At 54.8% G+C, this 25,782-nt stretch overlaps 1 protein-coding gene across 5 annotated transcripts; it reads left to right on the forward strand.

Annotated features, from left to right (window-relative positions):
* Window positions 1–45: 45 nt before the first annotated feature.
* Window positions 46–25,476, forward strand: CSRNP2 (cysteine and serine rich nuclear protein 2). Of its 5 annotated transcripts, XM_059718224.1 has the most exons (6): window positions 46–259; window positions 15,123–15,411; window positions 16,156–16,395; window positions 17,231–17,490; window positions 19,848–20,144; window positions 21,230–25,476. In XM_059718224.1, the coding sequence occupies exons 3-6, from the start codon at window positions 16,245–16,247 to the stop codon at window positions 22,106–22,108; spliced, it is 1,587 nt and encodes a 528-aa protein (XP_059574207.1). In that variant the 5' UTR covers window positions 46–259; window positions 15,123–15,411; window positions 16,156–16,244; the 3' UTR covers window positions 22,109–25,476. The 5 variants fall into 5 exon arrangements, with proteins under 5 accessions (XP_059574207.1, XP_019336619.1, XP_014462416.1 ...); XM_019481074.2 differs by lacking the exon at window positions 15,123–15,411; XM_014606930.3 differs by lacking the exons at window positions 46–259; window positions 15,123–15,411 and adding an exon at window positions 3,135–3,314.
* Window positions 25,477–25,782: the final 306 nt, after the last annotated feature.

The raw sequence follows: 25,782 nt of genomic DNA on the forward strand, positions 1-25,782 counted from the left end.
GTCGGGAAAGGAGAAGCTAGCTTCAATACCACCCGCCTCCCTCACCCTGAAACCTAAGAGGAGATAGAAACCCCTTTGATTTAACTCTTTCTTTGCCCAAACAGCATACCTGAATGAATAACTTGACCTGCTACTTTAACTCAACTAATCCCTCATTTAATAAGAGAGAAATCTCCACCTGAACTGCTAAATTGAGCTCCTGGTTTTCAACCAGAAATTATCCAGAGGTTCCACTCTCCTCCTCAGCTGCATTATGGAGGTAAGTGATTGTTCTTTCATAAGGGGACCACACCAGAAGCGGAGCAGAAAATCCGTTCTTTGTAACGAGGCTCCGGTCTGCCGCTTCTGTTCTCTCTAATGCGACCCTGGCCCCGCTGCCTTTTTTATCTTGTGAAACCCTTCTGAGTATTCTGCTGTATGGAAAAAGAGCATATGTTGCTTTTCCATCTTGCTTTCTGCCTTCCTTTTTAAGATGACTTGGTCATCATAGGATACTTGGATCTAGAAATAGGATTGCAGGAAGCTGAATACAGGAAATGACCAGTAATTGAGCCATGTCCATATAAAGCTGGATTGAATGAGATGTGAATTCAGTGTTAGCCTTGGCTCGAAGCATGTGCTGGAAATCAGTTTACTCATAAACAAGCTGATTTCATACTTGGTTAACTAGCGTGAGGATTAGATTATCCGACTGCTTTTTTTGATTGACCTGCCCTTTGACCTCGTCACAGTTGAATCCAGAGGCTGCAGCTGCTCCATATCTATAAAATCAGGTGCTTCTTTTTTTTGCCTATTCCCACTGGTGTTCTGTCCCTTCTAATCTCTTGTCTAGACTTCCTTGTAATTCCATTTCTGGCCTCCATTTTTTCCATATGTTTTGCTTTTATGGTGTTCCCCAGTTGGGTTGCTTGCCTGTAGGTTTTGCACTGCTCCCATCTTTCTCCTTGGGCTATGCTAATGCTAACCATTCACCTTGAAGTTCTGGTGGTAGCACCTGGTGGTTGATTCTGATGTCTGCACCAGGTTGGGGCTGTCTTGCTAAGCAGATTTTGTTGGACTCACCGAAATCATTTGCAACAAGCTGATTCCATCATCACTTTCTTAAGTGATCATCAGACTCTTGCTGTTTGGCAGCTGAGCTTTCATTTCTCAAGAGCTGTCTGATGGAGCTGTTGCTTTCCTCTGCTTGTGTGCATCACCCAGGCCTGTAGTCGCCCTGGGTTACAAACACTAAAGGCTGTTGACCTGAACAGAGTTGCTGACCCAGCGCATTGCTATACTTGGGGGGGGGAATCTTTCTTGCTGGAGCTTTAATGACTGAGACTGCAAAAAAAATCTCAAGGCCTTTTTTCTTTCCCCTAAGCTCACCTCTGCAGTGCACACACCCCATCCCCTGGACGATGAGGAAACTGCAGGGTGAAAGGCTTGGCTTGTTGGCAATTTTTACCTGCAGGGTCGAGATGGACTCAGATGAGCTTTGGGGTACCGCGGGGCCCCTCCTGGGTCTGCTGGGGGAGGGCTGCAAGCCTTTTAAATGAGTGGGAAGGCAAGGGGCTGTTTTCCAACTCATAAGAGCTGTCACTGACTGAGTCACACCCTAGGGTTATGGTGCCCAGTCTCCTGTGTCATGTCTCCAGGGAAGAGTTTTGCTGGGCAGTGTCCACTGGCTCCTTGGACTCGTTCGAGGGGCAATGGGCGCTGTCTGGTGGGCTTTGCTCAGTGCCCCCACCCCCAGCACACTTGTTATAACAGGAATGGGAGAGGTTTAAGTCTGTAGTTGTCCCAAGCAATCAATTGTTCCCTACCTAGTGGGCTTCCTTTTTAAGGGAGGCTTACAGCATTTCCTTGTGGGCATTGGCCCACAGTCCCTAGGCAACCAATAGGCCTGCGTCACATGTCTGGGCAAGTTTTTGCTGGGCAGTGTCCACTGACTCCTTGGACTCATTCGAGGGCCAGCGGGCGCTGTCCGATAGGCTCTGCTCGGTGTCACCCCTCGGCATGCTTGTGTTAAACCTCTGACCGTCACTCCCATCCCCGTGTTATCATTTGTCCCAAGGAATTAGTCGCTACTTTCCCAGTAGTCTCCCTTTCTGAGGCAGGGGGCTTATAGTTGTCCTTGGTAAGCATTGGACCATGATCCTTCAAAGCGGCAACTAGGCTTGTGTCATGTCTTGGAGCAGAGTTTCACTGGGCCGTGTCCACTGGCTCCTTGGATTTGTTCGAGGGCTAGCAGGCACTGTCCGGCAGGCTCTGCTCAGTGTCCCCCCTCGGGGCACTTGTTCTGAGCCTTTGACTTCTGCTCCCTTCCCTGTTTTCTTGTCACTTGTCCCTAGCCATCAGTTGCCACTTTCCTACTAGGCTCCCTTTTTGAGGGAGGATGGTAGTTTTATTCGATAGACATTGGGCCATGTTCCCTCCAAGTGGCGACTATACCTGTCATGTTGCTGGCCAGTGTCCACTGGCTCCTCGGACTCGTCTGGTCGATGGTCTGCTCGGTGTCCCCCTTTTTGGTGCCCTTCTTCTGAACCTGTGACCTCCGCTCCTGTCTCTGTTTTGTCCTTTGCTGCCCCACGCATTCAATTGGCACATGTGCAATGGACCCCTAAGTTGATATGTCCGTTAACGTGCCGTAATTACGGCACATTCAATTAAATTGAATACCGGTAATAACATGTCCTAATTTAATGTGCTGTAATTGGCGTAATTGTGCGTCGGTGCCAACAAACGCTTTTTGTGCCATGCTTAATGCTAGTTGGACTACTCAACGGCGCATGAGTGCGATTTGGTTGAATTAGTCCAGTGGCCGTTCGGCGTCTGCACCAGTGGGGACTGATGTTGCCCCAAGGGCCAAGACACCTCTTGTGCCCCCAGGCCCATGGGGTGGGGCAGGAAGGGACTACACCTCCCAGCGCCCCTCTCTCTCTCTCTCCTTCCCTTGGGGACTCCATTTCCCAGCGTCCCCCGCGCGCGGCCGGCAGTAACTCCCCCTTTGCCCCCCGCTCTTTCCCAGCGCGCTCCACGCCGCCGCGGAACTCCATCCCCCAGTCTGCCCCGCGCGTCGTCACGTGGCCCGAGCTATATAAGGCGCGGCGCTGCGCCGGCAGCCCCATTGTTATCGCAGAGCAGAGCCGGGCGGGTCCGTCCGGTCCGAGCGCCGCGCCCAGCCCGGAGCCGCCCCCGCCCGGCTGGCCCGGCCCGGCCCGGCCCCTCCCCCCGCACGGAGCCGCCGTCGCGCCCCTCCCCCGGGCCTCGCCCCGCGGCCCCGGCCGGCCCGTGCGGAGGGGAGGAGCGAGCGGCGGGACGGACCCGGGCCGGTGAGTGCGTGGGGGAGGGGCCGCCGCTTCCCGCGCCCGAGGGGGCGGGGCCGGGGGCAGCTCCCTCTGGGGTGGGGGGGCACTTGGGGTGTATCCCCCCTGAGGTGGGGGGGCACTTGGGGCATCCCCCTGAGTTGGGGCATATCCCCCCCTGAAGTGGGGGGGCAGTTGGGGTGTCCTGAGGGGAGGGGGGCAAGCAGGGCATCGCCTTTCCCCAGAGCGGGGGCAGTTGCGGTGCTGGGGGTGGGAAGGGGGCGGTGGAGTGGGGTGGGGCGGTTGGGGTGTTTGAGGCTGCCCCGTGGGGAGTGCGTCTTCCCGGTGAGCTGCCCCCACCCCCAGGGGCGCTGTGCGTAGCAGGGTGTCGGTGGGCGAGGGGTGTTGCTGAGGGCTGCTCTGGGGGTCCTGTGGCGTCGGGGGTTTGTTCCCCTCTTGGGGGTTGATGTGATGGGGCATGTCCATGGTGGGGGCGGGGGGGGGGGCAGCGGCTGGATGTCCCTTGGCAATGGGGGATCCCCCCCTTCGGCAGTGGGGTGTCTCGGCAGTGGCGTTCGACGGGCGTTGGGTTGGCCCCCCTTGAGCTGGAGCCGAATTCGTTGCTTCCCTTGAGTCGGAGAGCGCGAGCCGAATCGTAGGGTCATTTCAGGTTATTTTCTCCTTCCCCTGCCTGGTGACTCTTCGGAGGTGACGGAGGATGGGGATGCGTGCGGGAAGGGTGCCGTCCTCCCCCGGGAGGAGGCATTGAGGATCCCAGCCCCGTGGGGCACTGTGGAGCGCTGTTGGCAGTACACCTAGACCCCTCTTTCCTACCACCTCACCTCGAAGCTCGTCCGAAAAACGTTTCTTCTCGCTGGCCTCCAGGCTGGAGGGTCATTGCCACCTGCCACCTCCATGCAGTTATTTATAGCAGGACTTAAGGTCACTGAGGGGATGGAGCTGACCCTTTCTCGTGGTGACATGCCCAGGGCCTGGGCGACCCTCAGCTTTTCTGGATGTAGCCATTGCTGCTGCCTATCCATCTTTTGCTTGTTTTGCTGAATGAATGTGAAAACCTTTCCCTTTTTAAGTCAGGTGTGAAGAATAGGATGCCGTGGGGCTACCTGATCCTATACCTCTCCTTGTCTGAAGAATCACTAGGATGACCTCGCCACCACATAGCCTGTGCTTCGTGGTACCCTGACTCTCCTCGGAGTCTGTGGAAATAGGACACCGATGCCTCTTGAGTCCCCAAGTGTGACTTGCGGCTCATCGGGTCTTAAGAGCTTCATTTCAAAGTGATGCTGATGGGCCAAGAGGCCAGGCTGTGCCACGTTTGGTGCTGCGTGGAGGCTGTGTTGGGGAGCTTCAGTCGTACCTTACAAAGGTCTGTCTAGCTGTAGGACATGTGCAGTAGGTTCCAGCTTAAGGGATATCTGCACTAAGGTGTCACACTTGTTACCTCTGGTGGTATCATTTCGGAGTCATCTCGGGGATGGCTGGGGACAAGTCCCTCTAGTGCGGTGTTGTTTTGATGTGGATTGTTGTAAGGGAATCTGCATTGTCTGTTGTTGTACCTTGCACTGTTGCTGTGGTGGAGAATGGGGGGTACAAACCTTCCACAATCTGCTGTAAATCTTGTGGCTTGTCCCTGTCCTGTTGGCTAAAGGACTGACGGGCAGCCCCAGCCAAGGTCTCTGGCACGTTAGCAATGAGAGCACAGCACGCCCTGAAACGGGGAGAACCTGGCACATGCAATACTGGCAAAGCTGAAGGGCTGACCGAGCTAGTAGCTGAGTCCACTGGGAGCTCTTCCCATGGCAGGTCCATAAACAACCTGGGTAGCAACCGCTGAGCTCTCCCCATTAGCTGAAGGAGCTGTCACTTGTGTGATGTGCCAGTGGTTGTCCTTGCAGGTGTCTTTTCTGGGCTATTAACCTGTCTTCTGTGTCATCTCTAGATATCGTCCAAGGACTTTGCCTGGCATCTTCATGCTTAATTACACTGCATGACACTGGATATGTAGTCAGTCGCAGGGCGATAGGAACTTTGTGGTTACCCATCTCCTCACCCTTGGGGCCCTTTTTATATTTCCTCTCCCAACCCCAGAGGCTTACATGGTGACTGGACTACTTATTTGTAGCTGGTGAGAGAACCTGCTTCTGAAATCTATTGCAACCACTTGTGTCCATCAAAATCTTCCCACAGGCTGCTGCTTCTGATGTGTGCCCTTGAAAAGGGGTGGGAGAGTACTTGCCTTGCCCCTGGCAAGAATGATGGATATAGGGTTCAGATTCAGTGAATTGTTGCCCTCCCCCATTTCCCCTCCAGGCATGCGTTTTGTGGTGTTTGGCATGTTCAGGATTTCATATGGTGCGTTGTATGCTCCAGACACTGCTGTGCTAGAAATGCACAGGCTGCAACATAGGCTGGCATTGGCTGAGGTAAGCTGCTTTTGCCTGTGTATTTCCCCTGCCTGCCAGCACAGGGATATAAGTGTTACAGCTAAAGCAGCTGCAGCCCTTCGTGAATGAGGGCTGGCGTAGGAAGTGCTGCTGCTCCAGCCTCTGCGTTGCTTTGTAGTTTCTCCTGGTGTTTGTGGAGGTCTCTGACTGCAAAGCCAGAGCTGATCATTCCTCATTCGCGGACCTCGGCATGTTTCCCTGTTCTCTCTCTGACATCATGTTACATCAGCGGGGTGTGGAGCTCTGCAGTGATGGTGCCGTGTCATCCCAGGCAATGTTATTCCTGCTGCATAATTGGGGACTAATGAGATCATAGTCTGTGATCTTCTGTAAGCAGAGCCCACAGCAGAGGTGCTGAACTTCTAGAGGGGAACCCTTTCTCTGCACGTTTAAATCGGGAAACACGAGTCTCCCTCCCCACCAGCAAAAAATAAGATAACCCTCCCTTAAAACAGGCTTGGGGAGCTGCCTCTGAGGGAGCGGGAGTTTTGCACGCTTGTTCCCATTCCTTCCAGATATTCCTTGTGTTTTTAAAGCACCCTAATGCAAGCAGTCAGAGTCTAATGCTTCAGAAGGGCCTGCTTTATGCCATTTGGTAGTTTCCAGACAGATTTCATTCATGGTGACCTACGGCTGATGTGTCCAGTTTGTCTTTGGAAGAAGACTGAATTCCACGTCCTGTCATGGGCTATGGACCAGGTGGCAGATCCAGGATGGCTTGTTGCCCTTGAACCACAAGGGCACTGCCCCAGTATCACTGGGCACAAGGGGAAAATATGGAGCCCTTGTGATTGAACTTTAGCTACTGTTTGCCCTTTTCCCATGTTAGCATGTTAGAATGATAGAAAATTAGTGCTGGAAGGGACCTCGGGGTCACACCTAGTCCAACCAAGCAGGACCAGCCCCAATTAGATCATCCCAGCCAAAGCTTTGCCTAGCCGGGTCCTAAATACCTCCAAGGATGGGGAGTCCACCACCTCTCTGGGTAAGCTGTTCCAGTGCTTCACCACCCTCCTAGTGAAAAAATTCTTCCTAATATCTAACCTCAACTTCCCTTGCAGCTCGAGACCATTGCTCATCTTGTACTTTCTTGCCAGGTACCCCCTGTAAGGTCTCTACTATTTGGTCCTTCCCTTCTTTGTCCTTCTTCCCATCCAGCTGCAGAAGCAGTTGGCAGTGACACAATAAATGCCCATCTTTAAAGTTAACAATAGAGGGTGTGGGGCTCCTACCTCTCCTTCCTTGCCCAAGGGCTTTCTACTTCCTTGCCCAAGGGCTTTCTAGACTGTGCCGCCTACCTGAGGGTCCCTTTTAACCCAGTCATGTCTGGAAGGCTCTTTTCCAACAATGGGGGCTAGAAACTGCTTCTGTTTCTAAAGCTTAAGCTTCTGACTCCCCCATACAAGTTGACTGGCCATTTGATGCTCCTGGCCTGGAGAGAAGTTCTCTTCCAGGAGGCTTTTGAGAGCCTTTCGTCCTTGGACAAGCAGCTTATTGCAAAACAGACCAAAAAAAAAAAAAAGAGAGAGAAAGAACCCCCTGAAGTTGCCTACTGGTGTGATTGCACCCAAGTTATCTCTGGCATTTGTAGAGCTGCTGCATTTCAGCGTGACCAGGTACCACATTCTGCAGTGCGAAAACCTGCCCGCAATACAAAAGCCTAGGAAAATCAAGCTGTCTCTGAAGACAACAATGTGGGGCTGCTTCTGTAGTAACTTCCCAGGGAGTTGGGTCTGGGGACTCCTTAAAAAAAAAAAAAACAAACAAAAAACAAAACCCTGAAGCTAGACCAAGCGTCAGCCTGGAATATGACTGGCTGAGGAAGGGAAGGAAAGGAATGCTCGGCATTATTTTTTGCCTCTGGAAGTGGCACCATGGTGACTAGCCGTATGCCATCACAGCGAACAGACTGGAGGGAGCCAGCCAAAGCCTTTTGTGCAGCCAGAGCAGCAAGGAAAAGACAACTAAATCTGACAAGGAAGTGAGGGGAGCAGATGCAACCCAAACCCTTGGGATTCAGCAAGTGGTTTCCTTGAGTTACCCCAGAGGCTTGTGGTCTGAATGAGATGATCCTACAGAAAGTCTTGACTGTGGCAAAGCATCTCTGTCCTTCTGAAAGGTCACAGCTTTAGGCCTCCTCTAGATTGACCAGAATAAATTCTTCACTGAAAGCTGTCCCAGAATAGTTGCTGGCTTGCGTGGCCTCTTTGTTCCGGGACAATTGCTCTGCTTTGAAACCATGCCAGTTATCTTGGAGATCTGGAATAAAATCACTTCTTAAATATCTGGAAGAGTTTTTGTCAGCTTTGCTGCAGAACTGACCCTTGACTTGAGCGTGTAGGAAATGGGTGTGGAAGTGTGTCCAAAATGGATTGGAGGCCCATCACTGTAGTGTTTGACCGTGCCTCTGCTTGTGTCTTGAAAGTGGTCATGCCATAGTTTTTGCATCTTGGTCTTAGGAAGAGCATCTTCTCATGTAGGTGTGGAAGATGGAGGAGCAGGCAAGTTACTTCCCACTGCTGTAGGAGAAAGGCTTTCAGGAGTTATTTGAAAGCACTCAGTCATTTGTTGCCACTCACTCCCAGCAAGTGGCCGCAGGGATCCAGAATGCATTTTGCCCCCTTTTCCCTGGAGATTTCTTGTCCCATCCTGCTGAACACGGGGGGACTGGTATGTTGCTGCTTGGTGAAGGGTGCTTTGCGTTTGTCAGTGCTTCCGCCAGCAGGAAGTTCTTGGGAACAATCTCAACTTACTCGGGCAGTTTCCCATCTACTTCCGTGGTGTGTTGACATACAGCTTTATAACTGTGACTGTGAGCCAGAGCCCGGTGTTGGGTGACAGGTGTATGCTGTAACCAGCTAAATTTAAATAAGATAGATGAGGAACTTGACTCTCCTTTTATATTGTTAGTGCTGCTTGAGTCTCTTGATAATCCAGTAGATAGCTCTGAGCTGGTACTGTCCAGCTTTCCTGAAGACCCTAACTAGCAGAGGTGCCATGATTAGGTCTGTCTGGCCTTCTCTTATAGTAGCCATTGAATTCCTTGGCTGTCTAGCCCAGTGGTTCTCGATTTATAAAGGCTTGAGCCTGTCCGTGCCCCACACACCCCCGGTATCCTCCTTGGAAAATGCCAGCTCTTAGCTTCCACTGTTTTAACTATGGAAAAATAATAGAGCAGCTCTTCTGGTCCAAAGAACTCAAAGCCTACCCTACCACAGGGCTTTGTGGTAACACTGTAGACTATTATTTGAAATCTCTGGTTTACCTTCTGAATGGTGCGTAGGTGTTGACACACCCAAGAGTGCTAATATCACATGGCATGCTGGAGCACTCTTAAAAGGATCTTGCCACAACACCCTGGTTGAGAATCACAGGTGTAGCCCATATTGTATTGGAGAAGTGGCTTGGAGCCAGCCTCCCTCCCCACGACCTCTGTAACCAAGTGGACCTCCTGTCTCCTAAGGACACGGAGAAGATAACTTGCAGCACCTGCTGACATGGAAAAATTAGTATTTTTAGTGTAGCTCCTCTGGATATCATTTAATAAGTGGAACAAGGAGAGGTAGTATCATGTGATAAGCCTATTTCCTGTGAAGCCTGGTATGGAAATCTCTGTCCTGGCTCCCCACCCCCTTTCCCCAAGCAAAAGTTCCCTTTCCTGTTGCAGCAGAACCCATTCCATATGGTTTTGTCAAAGCTGGGAAATGCTCACAGGACTCTGAAAACCTTACAAGGTTTTCTGGTTGGTTTTTGCCACCTTCAGGGGTGGAATGGTTCAAGTTCAGCGCCTTCCCCAAAGACTAGGCTGTTGTTCAGGTGTTTTGGCCGGCTGGCCCTAAGCGACCCTTCACAGCCAGGTTTGTGCTTCCCAATGCACCTCCAGCTGCCGGTGGTCTGCTTGCCATCTCCCTCTTGCCCGTTGCTGCAGTCCTGTCTGTCTGAAGGCCTTTACCTCCCCAGGCCCCTGCTCTGCAGAGTTTGGTGTGTACCTTCATGCCAGTGAAAGTTAACCACGCTTCTTTCTTCCTCAGACTCTTTATTTTGGGATTCAGTGGGAAATTTTCCATTGACTCCCCACTAACCAGTGTGCGTACCTGCTGCATGCTGTTCTCGCAAGTAAAATCATCCATGGAGAGTTTAACCCTCAGTGAGCTGAAGTGGTGTCAGAGCTACTTCCTAGTAAGAGTCCTGATCCCACCTGATGGGAGCTGTCACGACAGTGGCACAAGGGCTGTGGGTCTCTGTCCTTCTGAGACCGATTTCGGCAGCATTTTTCTGGTGCCAGGCTACAGGACCAAGGTGCCTGCTCCCTTTAGAGCTCATGGAAGGGGAGCAGGTTTGCAGACAGCATGAGTCTTGGGCTCCTGAGGTCCCGGTGCTTTCACATAGCCTGCACAAATGTGTGTGAAGAACTTGAGTAACTTGATACAGTGAATGAATGAAACAGGCCTTTGCCCCACATCCTGCTGTGTGTGCTGAACAGAAACAGCTGCCCTCACCCTCGTGAGCTGGGGGGCGGGGATTTGAGCTGGTAGAGAGTGAACCTCTCTATGCACGGGATGCACAGCCCATGCCTTTGTGATCCACAGGAATTAGCTGAAGCTCTTGCCATTGGTTTATGTGCTGCTGCTTTCCCTTTGGATTCACCTGTATTCTCCTCTCCGGAGGATCCTCTTTAGTTCTTCTGGGGCCCCTTAGTGTTTCACTGTGGGACCTCTGCTGGTCTTGCCTCCTGCTTCCCCAGTACCATGGAGCTACTACAGAAATATTTGAAATTCCTCCTTGTAATGAGAAGCAGGTAACTGGGATTTTTTGTTCTCCTTTTGGGGTACAGTCCTGGAGCTTTTTTCTGCCCTTGTGGTCTGGTGCTACAAGAGAATCTGGGGCCCGCTTGGCTCGTTGAAAGCTCTAGTCTTGCATTGCATGGGTTAATTTGAAAACGCAACACAAGCAGTGTCGAAACGCTAGTCTCTGGGAAGGAGCTCTGGTCTTTTTGGGCTGAGCCCATCTGGCCCAGGTGAGCCAGCAGGACTGCAGACTATAGCTCCCCACTTGTGGCTCTGATTAGGAAGCAGCAGGTGCTCCTGTTGACTTGGTAGCCCTGGACTCTCCAGCAAGCAGCTCATTAGGATAGTGTGAGTCACGACGTGGGCTGGGGCCCTCTCCTGCAGGCACTGTCATTTCTGTGTTCCAGGGGAGCCAGTTCAGAGCTACGTGGGACTGCGGGGAGTCACTGTTCGGGTTTTCTCTCCACCCCCCAGAGATGAGCTGGCTTGTTACCTCGGCTGATACTGGTCTAGTATCACACATGGACAGGTCGTACATTGCTGAAATAAGGCTGTCCCATTTAGCACCTCGAGACTGAAAGCCACATCTGATCCCAAAAGAAGTATCCCTCCATTTTGGGGCCTGGTGAAGTGAAGCCAGTACCGCTCATGGAAATGGAGTGGTGTTTTCCACTTGGCCCTGAGAAGACTGCTCCTGCCAGATGATCCAAAGGAAAGCAGCATGCACACGCACACCCCCCATGAACAGTTGGACCCTCTCCCTTACCTCTCTATCCTCTCCTCTGCCTCGTCCACCTTCAAGTGCCTCTTTCCATTTAGCCTATCCCTTCCAACTCCCCTTCCCACCCAAAATATGTGGGGAACTACCGTGTTTGCTACCACTGTGTTCATTGTTCATTCTACCTGTGGTAAGCCCTGTGACTATTTAGAGCACAAACCACAGGACTGGTCTACTGCACCGTGTTTGGTGCTTATGCAGTGCCTTCTACACTGGGCCCCCATTCTTGGGTCCTCTCGTAATAAACATGATTCATAATAATTGCAATGTAATTTCATGTTCCATCTCTGGACTGCAGCCTGTGCTAGATGCCTGTGTTCCAGAGGAAGGCCTGAGAATCATTACTCAGGAGGTAGAAACCTGATAACATGCCCCAACGTTGGTGCTTGTTCTGATTTCAGAACGGAGGTCAGTTGGGGTTAAATATACTTTCTGTCAATATCTCTGGTTAATTAGGATAACTTTGGCTGTATCCCTATAAACATCCAGTCCTTTTTTATGTCTTAGCACAGGGGTGGGTGAAATATGGCCTGCAAGCCAGATCCAGCCTGCCAAGGGATTTTATGCAGCCTGCAGTGGGTCCTTTGTCCCTGCCAGGCTCAGGTTTGGGGGCAGCCTGGGCTGCGGAGCATGCAGCCGGTCCCGCTGCCCCTGGGCACGCAGTGGGGCTGAGACATGCAGTAGGGTTGGGGTGGCGTGGCAGCCAGACTCTGCTTCCTGCCAGCCCTGGTGGCAGCAGCTCTTGGCAGCAGCCACACTGGCAACAGCAGCTACTCTTGGACCTGGCCTGGGCATCCTGGTCTGTCTGCCCCACACACACCACTGTGGTTGCTGAGTGGCGTGGGTGAGCGGGGTCCCCATAGAGAACAGTCCAGGACCTCCATGGGCAGGATGCACTGGGCCAGGATCGTGGGGTGGTGACAGAGCAGAGCCACAATCTACACCCTGCACAACGGATCGTGACTGGCCTGACCCGGGATGGAGCTGGAACGCACACCCATAAACTGGCCCCTGCTGCCCTCATCCCAGCACAGGTACATTTGGGCAGCCCCAGTACAATGTGGTTGCAGAGTGGCACAGCCTGGCAATGTGGGGCAGCCTAATCTGGTCAAGATCTGTCGTAGCTGCGCCGCTCTGCAGCCATGCTGTGCTGGGGCTGCCCACACACTCCTGTGCTGGGGAGTGGGCAGCAGGAATTGCGGGTCACGGGGTGTGATGTGCTCCCCTCCTGGGTCGGGTTGGCTATGACGTGTTGTGCAGGGAGCAGGTCACGGTTCTGCCCTGTTCTCAGCCCTGCCTAGCCGTTCCACTCGGAGACGCTGCTGCCCGTGGCCCCATCCCCACCCACCTGCTCTGTCTGGCACCCCAGTAATCTACCCAGGCCGTCTAGTAATCTACCACTTAGGAAGTTTTGGTGAGCTGTAGCAGGCTGGGGTGGGGAGAGCCCTGACCCAGCCCACGACAGCTCACCAAAATCTCCTAAGTGGCCCTTCAGCTCGAATATTTGCCTGCCCCTGCCTTGGCAAGATCTCAGCAGCAGCTAAGATTGTAGAAACATTGCTGCAGTCAAGGAGAGGAGGGGGGGCCCTTTCCAGTGGAGACACCTTGCCATCGAGACTTGTATTTCGGGGATGAGTGGCGCAGTTCTGAAGCGCCCTGTCCTCCGCTGAAGTAGGAGGTCGGACCACAGAGCCCCTTTCCTTTGGCTTTGATCTGTGACTTTCCAGAGGCCCAGAAAAACATGAGAATCCTTAAAAAAAAAAAAACCCAAACAAACAAACCCCAAAGAGCCCATGTAAATGCCCTAATTTTGCCATGAAGAACTGTCTAGAGACAATGTGAAGGCTGCAGACAGAGGGCAGCTGGAGAGCTTGGGGCTGGCAGTATTTTAATAAGACCTACACACACCTAGCAGTTGACCTGCCACCACCTCTCCTTCCCTTGTTGATCGTGGGGGAGTAGGAAGGGGTGAGGCGCAACAAGGTTTTGGGATGAGTCCATGAGGATGGGGGTGAGAGGAAATTTCGGAGACTCCCGAGAGGATGATGAAAGGGAGGCAGAAGCTAGCGTCATCAGCCGTGGGAAGGGGGCTGGGAATGCAGGCAGGAGCTTTGCGGCGCAGAGCCTTGGAGATGGAAGCGATCGTGTGAACCGAGTGCTACGGTGCTTGTCAAGGGGGAGAGGCGTGATGGCTGGCCCGCGAGCCTGGTGTTTGCTCTGGCAGTTGTTTTGAGGTAGCCGGTAGTCTTGAAAGCGTTTAGTACAGAGTTACTGGAGGTGTAACCCAGAGGTGTGGGTGCAGCCCCAGAGCCTTGTGTCATATCTCCTCCGTCTGCCAGCCGGAGCCCAGTTTGCATAAGCTCGTCCCAGTTGAGTTAAACCAGCATTCGCTGTCGTGCCTACACTGGTCTTGAACCCAATCTTCCCTGGTTCAGCATAGACCCGCTCCTAATTGATGTAAGCTAACGTTTAAAGTACCTGGGGTTGGATCAGAACAAGAGCTTCCAGCAAGCCCGTGATACCGAGTGAATTCAGTCTCTTTTAACATGACGCCCTTTGTGCTTGGGCTGATTGAACGCCACCCGCCGGCCTCCCGGAGAAGCGGGTCTGCGCTGCGCCCTCCCAGACTCGGTCTCTGCCGTTCCGCTGCATCAGCGCTTTGACGGATCTCGGGGTTTTCCACCCACGCTGCTGCTTTGGTGAATTTTTTTTGGAAAGCGGCGTCATTTCCTCCTGATTCGTCAAGAGGCTGGAGCCCCATCCCCTCCCCCTGCACTGTGCGCTCAAGAGCTCGGTGAAGGGTGAGGCTGGCTCCTGCCCGCCCTGCAGCCCCCTTTTTTGTCTGAGCAAAGGGAGCATGGACCTACTCCCCGAGGTGCCCGTCCTGCAGGCCCGAACCCCTGGCCTTCCTGACAGACAGCCGCTGACAGGGAATTTTTCTTTCCTCCAGATCCATTTGTTCGAGGGGTTGCCATGGGAACGGTTGCTAGCGTGTTGAAGGGAACAGACAAGTGCAGAGGAGAAGGGCAGGGGGGGGCTGGGGCTGGGTGGGTGTTGGGCTCTGTTCTCCAGGACCGGGGAGGGGTGGCTGGACCTCGAACCCAGGCCTGCTCTGGAGGGGCCGGGCTAAGCCAACCTGACAGCTCGCCATGGTCTGGTCTCATGGGCTCCCGCGCTTGAGCTGGTTTTGATTCAGACCCAAACGGATCTGCAGAAACCCCCACCTGACCCCATGGACGAGGCCTTGGTCTGGTCCCATCCCTGAGGCCTGTGGCCCCATTAGTCTGCACCTCTGAAGGTCAAGGTTGGTCCATCTGGGTCTTTTGCCCTGGCGGAACAATCTCATTAAAAAGCCAAGTGTCCGCCCCTGACAACCTGTGTTTGTCCTGCCATACGCTCCTGGGAGGCGGGCGGCTGACCTCGGTCCCCTTTGGACATCCTGTATTTATTTACCTGGAAAGAAGGGCAAGGATTAAAGCAATTTCCATCCAAATGATAGGTGTCCTGGTGACCTGTGTCCTCAAGCATCAGGCGCAAGAGAGATGATGCTCGTTTCACACCACTCTTGCTGACCCCGGGCTTGGCATGGGTGATTTCTGTAATGAGTGTCTTGCTGCTTGAAGTGGTGGTAGGGAGAGAACCGGCAGCTTGGATTCAGTCTCTCCCTTTCCTTCCATAGCTTCCGTAACCCCTTATTTGCTAGCAGGCAGATGCAGTGCATGGCGCTCCCCTTACAGAGGGGCCTGTGCTCTTATGTAGGGGGCACGGAGAGATTAAATTTGCTTTTTTTTTTTTTGTGGAGCAGAAGAAATGCAGAATCCTGCAGGGATAACTCCCCTTCCGCTCCCAGGATTGGGATGGAGCAGTAGCTCTCATCTGCTTGGTGGTGGCTGGAGCAGCATTCTGCTGTTACAATGATGGATGGGTAGTGGATTGTGCCTGGAACATCTTGAGCTCTGTTCTTAGCACAGAAATCAGCCAGGAAGATGGTTCTGTGCGGGGTGCGGATCATCTAGGCATTTGTCGTTTTCTGCCGTGGGCCATAGTCCTCTTCCTGGGATCCTCTTCCAGGGTGCTTCTCTGCTATAGCACGGGTAGGGCGCAGTCTTCCCCTGCTTTTTCCCTCTGGCACACTGCAGGGTGTTAGCTTATTTTCAAATGGGTTTGGGGGCTGTGGTGCAAAATGGGCAAGAACAGATGGATTTTGAGACTGTGAACAAGCAGTCACCTCTGAATGCAGGGGACTAGACTTGGAGCCCCTTGCCAGTCCTACTGAGTGACTTAGAGCGAGCATGTACTGGATTTCTGGTGGTAGCTTGAACTGCAGATCCTGCCTGCTTGGAGAGTTGAGCTGGTTGCCATGTTTAAGCAATGTAAAGTAGTGGCCTCCCGAATCTCGTATTTTGGTTTAAGCCAGGCTTGTTTGCTTAGCATAAGGGACCTAGGAATCGGCTTGAGCTGAACTGTGTGTCTGCACAAGAGTTTGCTTAACTAAATGGATTTAAAATGTGATCTAAGGGCCTTGACACACTCGTTAACACCAGAGTAATTTGCATTGCTTGCATAAGCTTTACTGGGGACAGGGTGGGGGACAGACAAGCAGTTATCCCTGCGTAGTTGCTACAATAGGCACTATGCTAGCTCCTTACCACTATGTGGTAGGTGAACCAGTAAGAGCTTATTCCCATTGAGCTCATGGGTGCTTCTGAACGTGTGACTCTTGTGCCAGGGTAATTTACACCAGCATATTCCAACGGGTGTACCCCCTAGGTGATGCTGTGCTGGATTCCAGTCTGGTGCCTTGCTGACTTCTCCCCCTTGCCCTGGTCCATTCCCAGGTACCTGGCAAACCCCCGTGACAGTGGTGGGGCCAGTGTTGGCGATCCTGCCTTTCTGCTTCTGGGCTCTCCATGCAAGCCAGAGCCAAATGGACACGCTCCCGAGCGCCAGTCTCAAGAGGAAGTTCGAGGATGTGGATGTGGGCTCCCCCATCTCCAACTCGGACGATGAGATCTCCAACAGTGACAGTGCCGACAGCTGTGACAGTGTCAATCCCCCCAGCTCCACCGGCTTCATACGTGAGTGGCCGAGGAGGTGTCTGGGGGTAGGGAGGTTTGGGTTCTGCGGAGTAATCCGTCACTGGGTCTGACTTTGGTGGCTTGTTTTGGGGGGCAAATGGCTGTGCGCATCTCTACCATGCAATGTGGCTAATTGTCTTCAAGAGGTATAGTGGTATCTGCCACATGGGCGGCAAATGGCAGCATGGCCCGGCCTGCATGGATCCAGTCCTTTCCACCCTCTCCTCCATTTCCCCTGGGTGACCTTACTGGATGGGGGGCTCTATGGATGCTAACTGAGGAGGGGGTGGGCATCCAGGATGCCACAAAAGAATTGCATCCAGTCATGCATATGCTCAAGGCATGTCCTGTGCTGACAGACTCCCCAGTTCTGGGAATCTGAAGAGCAGAAGCAGAAAATGTCATGTTCCTTCCCTCTCCCAGCTCACCTAATGGAGAGTTTGGTCCCTTGAATGAACTGATCCTTGATCTGTGGGCATCAAACTGGGGTGTGGGTCTGGACTGTAGCCCAAGGAGTGAGTGGCACTGCGCAGGACTGTTCAGTCTGGCTCGGGTACTGACAGCACTGTAGTCGCAGCAGCCCAGGGGCCAGCCAGACTAACTCCTTCCACTGTCCAGGAGGGTTTGCAGCTGCCCTGCCCTCCCTGGTCTTGGTGCCCCAGCCAGCTGGGGTCCATCTGCTTTGTACTTCAGTCAGTATAGCAGTGCCTGCTCCTTGTATCAGCCGTTTTTAGCTAAACTTGTCCCCAGGGCATGTCGCTCATGATGGGGGCGTAAGTATTACGCTCTCGGTGCCCCATGTCCAGCTGACTCCCAGCTCCTCTCCCTGTGCCAGCAACATCCATCTTGAAGAGGCAGAAGCAGCTGCGTCGGAAGAACGTGCGCTTTGACCAGGTGACGGTGTACTACTTTGCCCGGCGCCAGGGTTTCACCAGTGTGCCCAGCCAGGGCGGCAGCTCCCTGGGCATGGCCCAGCGCCACAACTCGGTGCGGCGCTACACGCTCTGCGAGTTCGCCCAGGAGCAGGAGGTGAACCACCGTGAGATCCTCCGTGAGCACCTGAAGGAGGAGAAGCTCCATGCCAAGAAGATGAAGGTACCAGGCCATGGGGATCTGGGGGCTCAAGGGGTGCTTGGGGCAGGGTCTGTGGCACCTGTTATGCCTGTGGGAACAGCCTGCCCCTTCCACCCTGTGTAACCAGGCTTATGCCTGTTGCTGCTAAGCCGTTGCTGGCCCCTATGCCTAGCAGCTACTGACTGCTGCTCTCTGGATCTCACATTCTTGTCTCGTTCCCGTCACTTGGGCAGGGCTGGGCTCTAGCTTACTTCGCACAGCACAGGAGGGATATTCCTCTTCTGGGCAGCTGGAAAAAACATGATCTGTCTTCCACCCTGGAGGAACTGGGGCTGGGAGATGTATGATCTCTCAGCGGGGAGGCAGCAGGTCACTGTAATTGTGAGCCCCGGTCCTGAGCAAGGAGCTGCCCTTTTCCCATCTGGAGTTGGAGAGGAATGGGGTATGTTGCCAGGCACCCAATAGAGCCCCAGCTTCAGTGGGAGGGGCAGCCTGATGCCCAAGGAAGTAAAATCGTGCCTTGAGGTACATCTCATTGCCAGCTTGTTCCTAGAGCTGAGACCCCAATTTCCTGCTGGCAGGTACCAGGCATGTTCCCTGGGGCCTGGGCATCACTCAGCAGGGACGTGCATGTCTGCAGAGCTGGGCTTTCAGACCAGCCCTTGCTGTCATGGCAACTGTCTGGTAAATGAATGGAGACCCAGCTTGCTGCAACTCATGGGCCTGGACTGCTAGCCCTCCCCACTGGGCTGGGCTGAGGGGCTCGGTCATGACCGGCACAGGGGCGTGGGGACCGCGTGGCGCAGTTTCACGAGGAAGGGAGTGATGTGAAGTTGGTGGGCAGGGCAGGGGCAAGGGACGTGCTGTGCTGTGCTGTGCTGTGCTGTGCTGTGCTGTGCTGTGCTGACTGCAGGTGTGCTGTGCAGCACTGGTGAAGCCAGTACAATGGCATCCCTGGGATTTCAACAGGCCTTTGCACTTTGCTCCTCTGGGCTCCTGTCAGGACTCTGCTTCCAGCAGGATTTCCCCCTGCCTGTGATCCTGGGCTCAGCCACTGGTAAGGCAGGGCTTTCCCAGCAGCTGGCAGGGGCTTTGCCTGCCTGGACTTGCAGGACCCATCCTGAGTTGTACCCAGCACTCAGGCAGAGCTGCTCTGACTTTCGTGGCTTGTGCAGTACAGGTGGCTAAACCTGCACTGTTGCATCCAGCCTCTCTGAGGAGTTGCCTCCTGCTTCTCCTGTCCTGTGGCTTGGCTGATGAAATTGCCAGCCCCAGCAGCACACCGCTTATCCCCATGGCAGCAGCAGCTTCCCGCTCATGCCTCTGCTACAATCCCTGAGTCTCCACATTCAGCGCCAGGAGAGCGGGGGGAGTTAATTGGCCTCAGATAACACTGGACTCCTGGGCTGGGCACAGGGAGAGGAGAGAGAATTGTTTGCTTAGTGTTCAATGGTCCCTTTAGCTCTGTCACGTGCAGAGCAGGGAGTTCATTCCCCAAACAGTGGATGGCTCCAGCCCTATCCCATTGCTTCAGGAGGGGCAGGGCAGGGACCAGCCACCCTGTATGGAGGTGAAGAGAGCACATCCAGCCCCTGGGTCTCCCCCTAAAGCTTCACCCCTCCCTCTACCTTGAAAGTAGGGTCCAGGTCTTGAGCCCTCTGCTGTTTCTTACCCCTGGGAGATTGGAGCAGTTGAGCATGGCTATCAAGTCATGAGCCCTGGGAAAGCATCATCTGCGGCTAACTCTGGGCTGCACTCCTCTTCTGGGGCCTAGTGTTTTTGGGAAGCAGCAGCCTCCTTTTATCTCATTGATTTCAGGGAGGGAGGGATGAGGGCAGCATGTCCTCCTTGACCTGATCTTGCACTCAGTCCAGAGCCCATCTCCTGTGGGTCGGTGCAGGGGAGTTCAGCAGGGTGTGCGGATGGCTGGCCAAGCTGGTGTGGGACTCAGGTGGCGCCTGATGGAGAAGCAGTGCTGGTGGTCATTGGTTTGTTCCTCATGGCTCATTGCCTGGATCCACCTGCAGTGTTGCCACTGCCACATGACATCTTATTCTCCATTCTTCCCTCCGCCCCCAGCTTCTGTTCCTGTTCTATTGTGAGCCAGCCTGAAGAGGCTGCTTCCTTCTGAGGGATGAAGAAGGGGTCTGGACTGACCTGCGAGAGGTCCAGGGGGCTCTGGAGGAGGAGACGGCTAGGTCGGTTTATGCCCAGATTGGCAAATGGGAAGGACAAAACATTTGCTGCTGTGTTGACGGCAGCAAGGTGACTGGTCCTAGTGGGGTCTTCCTATCTAGCACCAGACCCATGTTAGGCCTCAGCCAGACTGAGTGTTCATAGCCTACACGGGAACTCACCCCATCCCTCCATCCCCTCAGCTCACCAAGAACGGGACGGTGGAGTCGGAGGAGGCGGATGGCCTGACCCTCGAGGACGTCTCGGATGATGACATCGACGTGGAGAATGTGGAGGTGGACGACTACTTCTTCCTGCAGCCGCTGCCCACCAAGCGGCGCCGTGCCCTTCTCCGGGCCTCTGGCGTGCACCGCATTGATGCTGAAGAGAAGCAGGAGCTGCGGGCCATCCGCCTGTCGCGGGAGGAGTGTGGCTGTGACTGCCGCCTGTACTGCGACCCTGAAGCCTGCGCCTGCAGCCAAGCAGGCATCAAGTGCCAGGTCAGCTGAGGAGGCCCTGGGTGGCAGTGGGGGAGGTTTGGCCTGAGGCATGATTGCTCACTTCTCTGCGTGTCTCTTGGGCCTCAGGGCTGCTCTCCAGGCCCAAAGGCTGGTGCACCTGTGGTCTGTACCAGGTCTCTGGTGTTGGGAGGTTCTGGGCACCAGCCCCTTGAGGCAAAGCAGAAGCAGCCCAGGCCATGATCCAGTCCCTGAGCCCTCCTGCGACCGACTTGCTGCCCTGGTAGGGGCTGCAGAACCATATACGAGGAAAATCCACTGGCAGGTGGGCAGGTCAGATCCACTTCTGGTTGGGTGGAAGGATTCCCCATGAGCTGGGATAGGGCCTCCAACTCCCTTCTAGGGAAGTAGCTCCCCTTCTGCAGTCTGCTCCCCTGCCTCATGGTGATGGCTGCTGTAGCAAACAGCCAGTGATCCAGATCCGGAGGGAGCTGGGAGCTGGGGCCTGGGTGGTGGGGGAGCCTGAAGGTGGTGAGTCTTTGCCACCTGCTGGCTGACATAGGCACTGCACTGAGGAGCCTTCCTGGGTGGAGCATGGGGCAGAGGAACAGACAGCCCTAGGACCATTCAAGCCCCGACAGGAGCTTCAGTAAGGGAGGCAGGGAACAACTCCATGTTCTGGCCATGAAACAGGAACCCCCTGACTAGTGGAAACCCTTGGGGATTTAGGCAAGTACAAGGACTCCTGTGCTGCTTGCTGGATGTCTGCATTCTAGTTTATTCCCAGCGTAGCTGCCCGTCACTTCCTCTCTTGCACCCTGGCATCCCTGGGGCAGCTCAGATGGCAGCAGTGGGGGGTGCGCTGTAGTCTCCTGTAGCTCTTTGCGCTTGCTGGGAGGAGGCAGGCAGGCACTGCAAGGTCTGCATCCCAAAGTGTCACCTGGGGGGTGGAACTGCAGCAACAGGAGGGTGTTAGCCTGGCCAGAGCTGGTGAGACGGTGGGGCTGCAGCACGGTGGCTGACGTGCTTCTGTGCAGACTTGCCCCCAAGCCAAGGCCAAGACCTGGCACCCTGTTCTAGGCAGGGACCATGCCCCTGCACCTCACTGCACTGCCCTCTCCTGCCAGGTGGATCGCATGTCTTTCCCGTGTGGCTGTTCCCGGGACGGCTGTGGGAACATGGCTGGCCGCATCGAGTTCAACCCCATCCGGGTACGCACTCACTACCTCCACACCATCATGAAGCTGGAGCTGGAGAACAAACGCCAGGGGGGCCGACCCCAGGCCCTGGAAGAGGAGTCCCTGCCCAGCTCCAGTGGCGACTGGCTGGGGGCACAGCCCTCGGAGACACAGGACTTCCAGGAGTTCATGGCCGAGAATGAGACGGCCGTCATGCACCTGCAGACGGCCGAGGAGCTGGAGAGGCTGAAGGCTGAGGAAGACTCCAGCAGCGGCTCCAGTGTGGAGAGCCTGGGCGTGTGCATCCTGGAGGAGCCCCTGGCTGTGCCTGAGGGCCTCTGCCCAGGCCTCGCCACCCCCATCCTCATCCAAGCCCAGCTCCCACCTGGCTCCTCCGTCCTGTGCTTCGCGGACAGCTCCGAGCCTGCGCCCTCAGCTGCGGGTGACCCGTCCTACTTGAACAATGGCCCAGTGGTTTACTACCAGGTCGACCAAAGGTCCGTGCTGGGGGCAAAGGGCGAGGGTGCCTCAGAAGTACCAGAGGCGCCGTCTCCCTACACGAACGACAAGGATCTGGGCCTCCTCTCCGTTCCCGTGGCCTCGTTCGTGCCTTGCAGCAGAGCTGCAGCCCCGGGCAGCAAGGCGGAGATGGGCAAAGCAGCTGCCTCCACCCCAGAGGCTCCCTTGTCCCCCGAGAGCCGCCAAGCCACGGCTGCCCCTCCTTCCCACACGGACTCGCCATCCCCAGAGCCAGAGCATGTCCCAGAGGGCGTGGAGGAGCCACCAGGTGTGGAGGAGCGCACTCTGGGCCCTGCCCTGGCCGTGTGACCCAGCCCTGTCCCTCTGCACTCTTTCTTTGCTGTCTATTTATTGACAAGATATTTTATTGAGCAGTGGTGGCAGCGGCACCTCTCTGGATTATTTAATGGGGGGGAGGGCGGGTGCCGGGCTGCTTTGTACAGGTCATTTTAAAGTAAACCAATGAATCTGAGAGCAGCCGGGAGGCTCCCTGTGGTGGCGTCCCTTCCCCTGCTGGACTGTAGGGGTCGGCGGAGCCCCCACTGGTGGAAACAGGGGCTTCCCCCTGTGGCCTCCTCTCCCCTTCCCCTGCCAGACTGGAGGGGTTGGCTAGACCCCTACTGGCAGAACTGGAGGCTTCCCCCTGTGAGCCCCCATCTCTCCCAGGGACCATGCTGTCTGAGTCTGTCTCCTATAAGCAAGCAATAGTGTGAAGCTGCCTCTCCACCCCTCCCTCCTCGAGCGCCGGACTTGGCTGGGGGGGCCCGCAGTAGTGTCTCCATCCTGCTTCTCCTGGGTGACATTCCTCCTGCGTCGACTGTTTCCGCACCTGTCCTCGCAGACCACTGAGGCCTGCTGTGGCCCACTGACCTGCTCGCTGCTGCCTGTACCCTGCCCAGAGAGACCGTTCCTTGTGGATCCTCCATCATCCTCGGCTGGTTCTGTTTACTGTTTCGGCACGCAGCCATTCGACGCGTGCTGGCCTAAAGCCGCCTGCTTCTGCTAGCAGCTTTGTTCCACTCTCCTGCGCTGTCCCCACCGTGGCCAGCCAGGCCTGAGGGCTGCGGGAGCTCTGGAGTTCATCATCGGTTTTTTTTTATTTTGTTTTTTTTAACCAATGTTTACTGGGCCTCCACAACTCATCACTTGTATCTGACATGACACTACAGCCTCGGGCAGGGCCACAGCCTCGCTGGTCTTCAGGAGCCACCCCTTTTGGAACTGGGCCAGTCCAGTGGACTGGAGCTTCTCCCTGTGGACGTGGAGGGCTGGATCAGTGAAGACTGCCACACGCTGGGTGCAGGGGCTGCACCTGCCTGCTCCATGTTGGTGTTTGCTCCTCATCTCAGTGTTCTCTGTTCTCCCTGCACAGCACCCAGGTGGGCGGTGGCTCCAACCTTGACAGAAGCCTCTAGCTGTCCAGTGGTGTGGTCATGGCCTCTGGACGTGGAGGGTGGGAGGGTCATGTGCAATGGAACCACAGCCACGGGTGAGCAGGGAGTGGGCCTTGTCCTTGCAAAGCTGCCTGGAAGAGCAGCAAAGGTTGCAAACGTGCAATATGCTTGCAGCAAGGGGCAGGGGGAGGGCTGCTGAGACCTGGGCCCCTGTGGCCCACCGCAGTGGGGAGGAAGGTGAGGGAGGGCTGAGGAGAAAGGCAAAGCCCTCCTTGGAGCTGTACTGGGAGCTCCTTTCTCCAGCAGCAAAAGCACTTTCCTCCAAGTCTCAGGCCCTCCTACCAGCAAGGAGCTGGGGCATGTTCCTGTCCCCCCTTGCCCTGCCACCCCGGCCCCTGGGAGATTTCTCAGCGCGGTGTCTGTGCTACTTCTTCCCACTGCACATCTGGGCAGTTGTCTCTGCTCGTTCATGATTGTGGCCCTCCCCCAGTCTTATCCACGTGGCATATGCTCTCTTGCCGAGAGGCAGCTTCTTTCTGAAGTTATCCACCTAAGTTGAGGTTTTGGTGACCTAAGTCCTTGGGAAACCAGGCCAAAATAGAGGTGAGTGAGGCTGCCCAGAGCCCCCAGCACCCTCCATTCCCTGGGAAAGGGTATGAGGTCAAGGTGAGGGACAGCTGTGCTGTGCTTCAGCATGACCTACAAACCTCCAGCTCCTGCCTGCCATTGCAGACCTGTAGCCACAACTCTATCAGCGTAGCTGGGAGGAGCGGATGGGGTCACTGCCTGGCACAGGCATAGACACTTCTGCTCCTGCTGAGGGGGTCAGGAAGGTTGTTGTAGGGCACCAAAGAAACGCTGGTCTCTGGGGATGGTCAAGCATTGAAACGGGCCCCGTAGGATGGGTGATCCTGCCTTGAGTAGGGGGCTGGACTAAGTGACCTCAGGAGGGCCTTCCAGCCTGACTTTCTGATGATCCTAAATGCCCATCTCCGAATAGGTGGAGATGTTTCAAGGTAGGGTCTGAGATCCTGTCTGGGACTGTGCGTTGGGGCCTTGTCAGCATGCAGGATCCCTGTCACCCCCACTCGCTGACTTGGGTGTTTGAAGTGCACTGGGCCCAGGGGTGGGGGCAAAGGGCTAAACTTGTTCTTGGAGATCAGCTGTAGCAGCAGTGCTTTGCTGCTCGTGCTGTTGGCTCGTCTCTGGGACAGTTTGCTGCCTAGAGCAGGTGTGATTGCAGCAGGACAATGCCCATACTTGAATACTGAAACCTTGGGCGGGAAGAACAGGTCTCCCCCTTCCCCCAGCAACATTCCAAGCTGGTGCTGGCAGCACGGAGGGGTTAACTGGGAAATGCCTCTGATCAAGCTCCACCTTTTCCACTTGGAATCAGTGGCATCTGCCCCAGCGGCCTACGAGGAGACTTCCCTCCTCCAGTTGCTGCTTGGGGACTGACTAGGTAGGGAGTAGTTGAAGTGCTGGCCTGCAGCATTTTGAATGTGCCTCCAGCTGTGGGCAAAGGGGCAGCTCTAAGCTGCAAGGAAAAGGTCAAGCAAATGGCTTTGACCAGTGACTAATTTTTAGACTACCATTCCCTTCTCAACCTCGCATCCTGGCTCAGCTGCCACAGACCAACACAGCCAGGTCGGGAACCTCTGGTGCTGGGAGGCACTGAAGTGGGTTGGAGGCTCTGCGGAGTCCCAAGACGAGTCTCCGCAGCCAGGCAGAGTGGGCGCTTTCCGAGTAGGCAGAGGGGATAGGGGTTATTCTATTTTTACAGAGAACTATGCTGTGAATAGTGCAATGAAAGGGCATTTCCGCCTTTTCCTTCCGGGTTTTCACTCCCTTTGTGACACTAATGCTGGTCCCACACACTCCCGAGAACAGCCCCTTTTGTTTTGTTTTTCTCCCTTTGATTAACCCTGTAGTAAACCAAACAAGCCCTTCCCATTTCTGGTGCTACTGAGCTGCTACGGGGGCACAGTGCCGCTACCGCCTGTCCAAAAGCTGGTCATTCAGCCGCTAGTTCCCGAGTTGGAGACGTTTTGGTTCTGACCCTTGCTCCTGTTAAAATAGTGACTCTGCTACTTTCCTCACCCCCACCTCCAGTCTCCTCTCACACTGTATACAGGTGGCATTTTTCAATGTGAATCCAAAGCTTGTCAGGTCCTCAGCATTTTTTTTTTGTTTGGTTTTTGGCCTTTTAGGTTCTTTTCCTTGTGATAATGCTGTATTTAAAGAGAATATTTAAGTGTAAAAATAAAGAAATGCTCAAACTTGCACTATGTAATGCTCCTTTTGATAAAGCACAAAACAAAATCACGTGGGTCCCTTCTGAGCAGCTGAGGTGAGTCTGCCTTGGAGCTGGGGCAGAGGCTTAGACAGCTCAGTCATACTGCAAGCATGGTTGGGAGCGAGTTTGCGCAGACCTCGTGTCTCATCCTTTAAGCACCTCTAGAGTTAAGCTGTGGCCTGGTCATACCTCCAGAATAACAAAAGCAGCCTCCCACTCGCATCCTTTAGCTTAATAGAGAAGCTGTTTCTTAGTGTGAGATGAGGTAACGGCACGCTAATGACTCACTGTGT

This window comes from Alligator mississippiensis, chromosome 15, assembly GCF_030867095.1.
Source record: "Alligator mississippiensis isolate rAllMis1 chromosome 15, rAllMis1, whole genome shotgun sequence".
NCBI lineage: Eukaryota > Metazoa > Chordata > Crocodylia > Alligatoridae > Alligator > Alligator mississippiensis.

Bases quoted from the DNA above. Each gene is read 5' to 3' on its own strand.
- CSRNP2 (XM_059718224.1), top strand. From the start codon at position 16,245: ATGGACACGCTCCCGAGCGCCAGTCTCAAGAGGAAGTTCGAGGATGTG. The intron at 16,396-17,230 runs GTGAGTGGCCGA...TCCCTGTGCCAG, and splicing joins CAGCTCCACCGGCTTCATAC to CAACATCCATCTTGAAGAGG. The intron at 20,145-21,229 runs GTCAGCTGAGGA...CTCTCCTGCCAG, and splicing joins AAGCAGGCATCAAGTGCCAG to GTGGATCGCATGTCTTTCCC.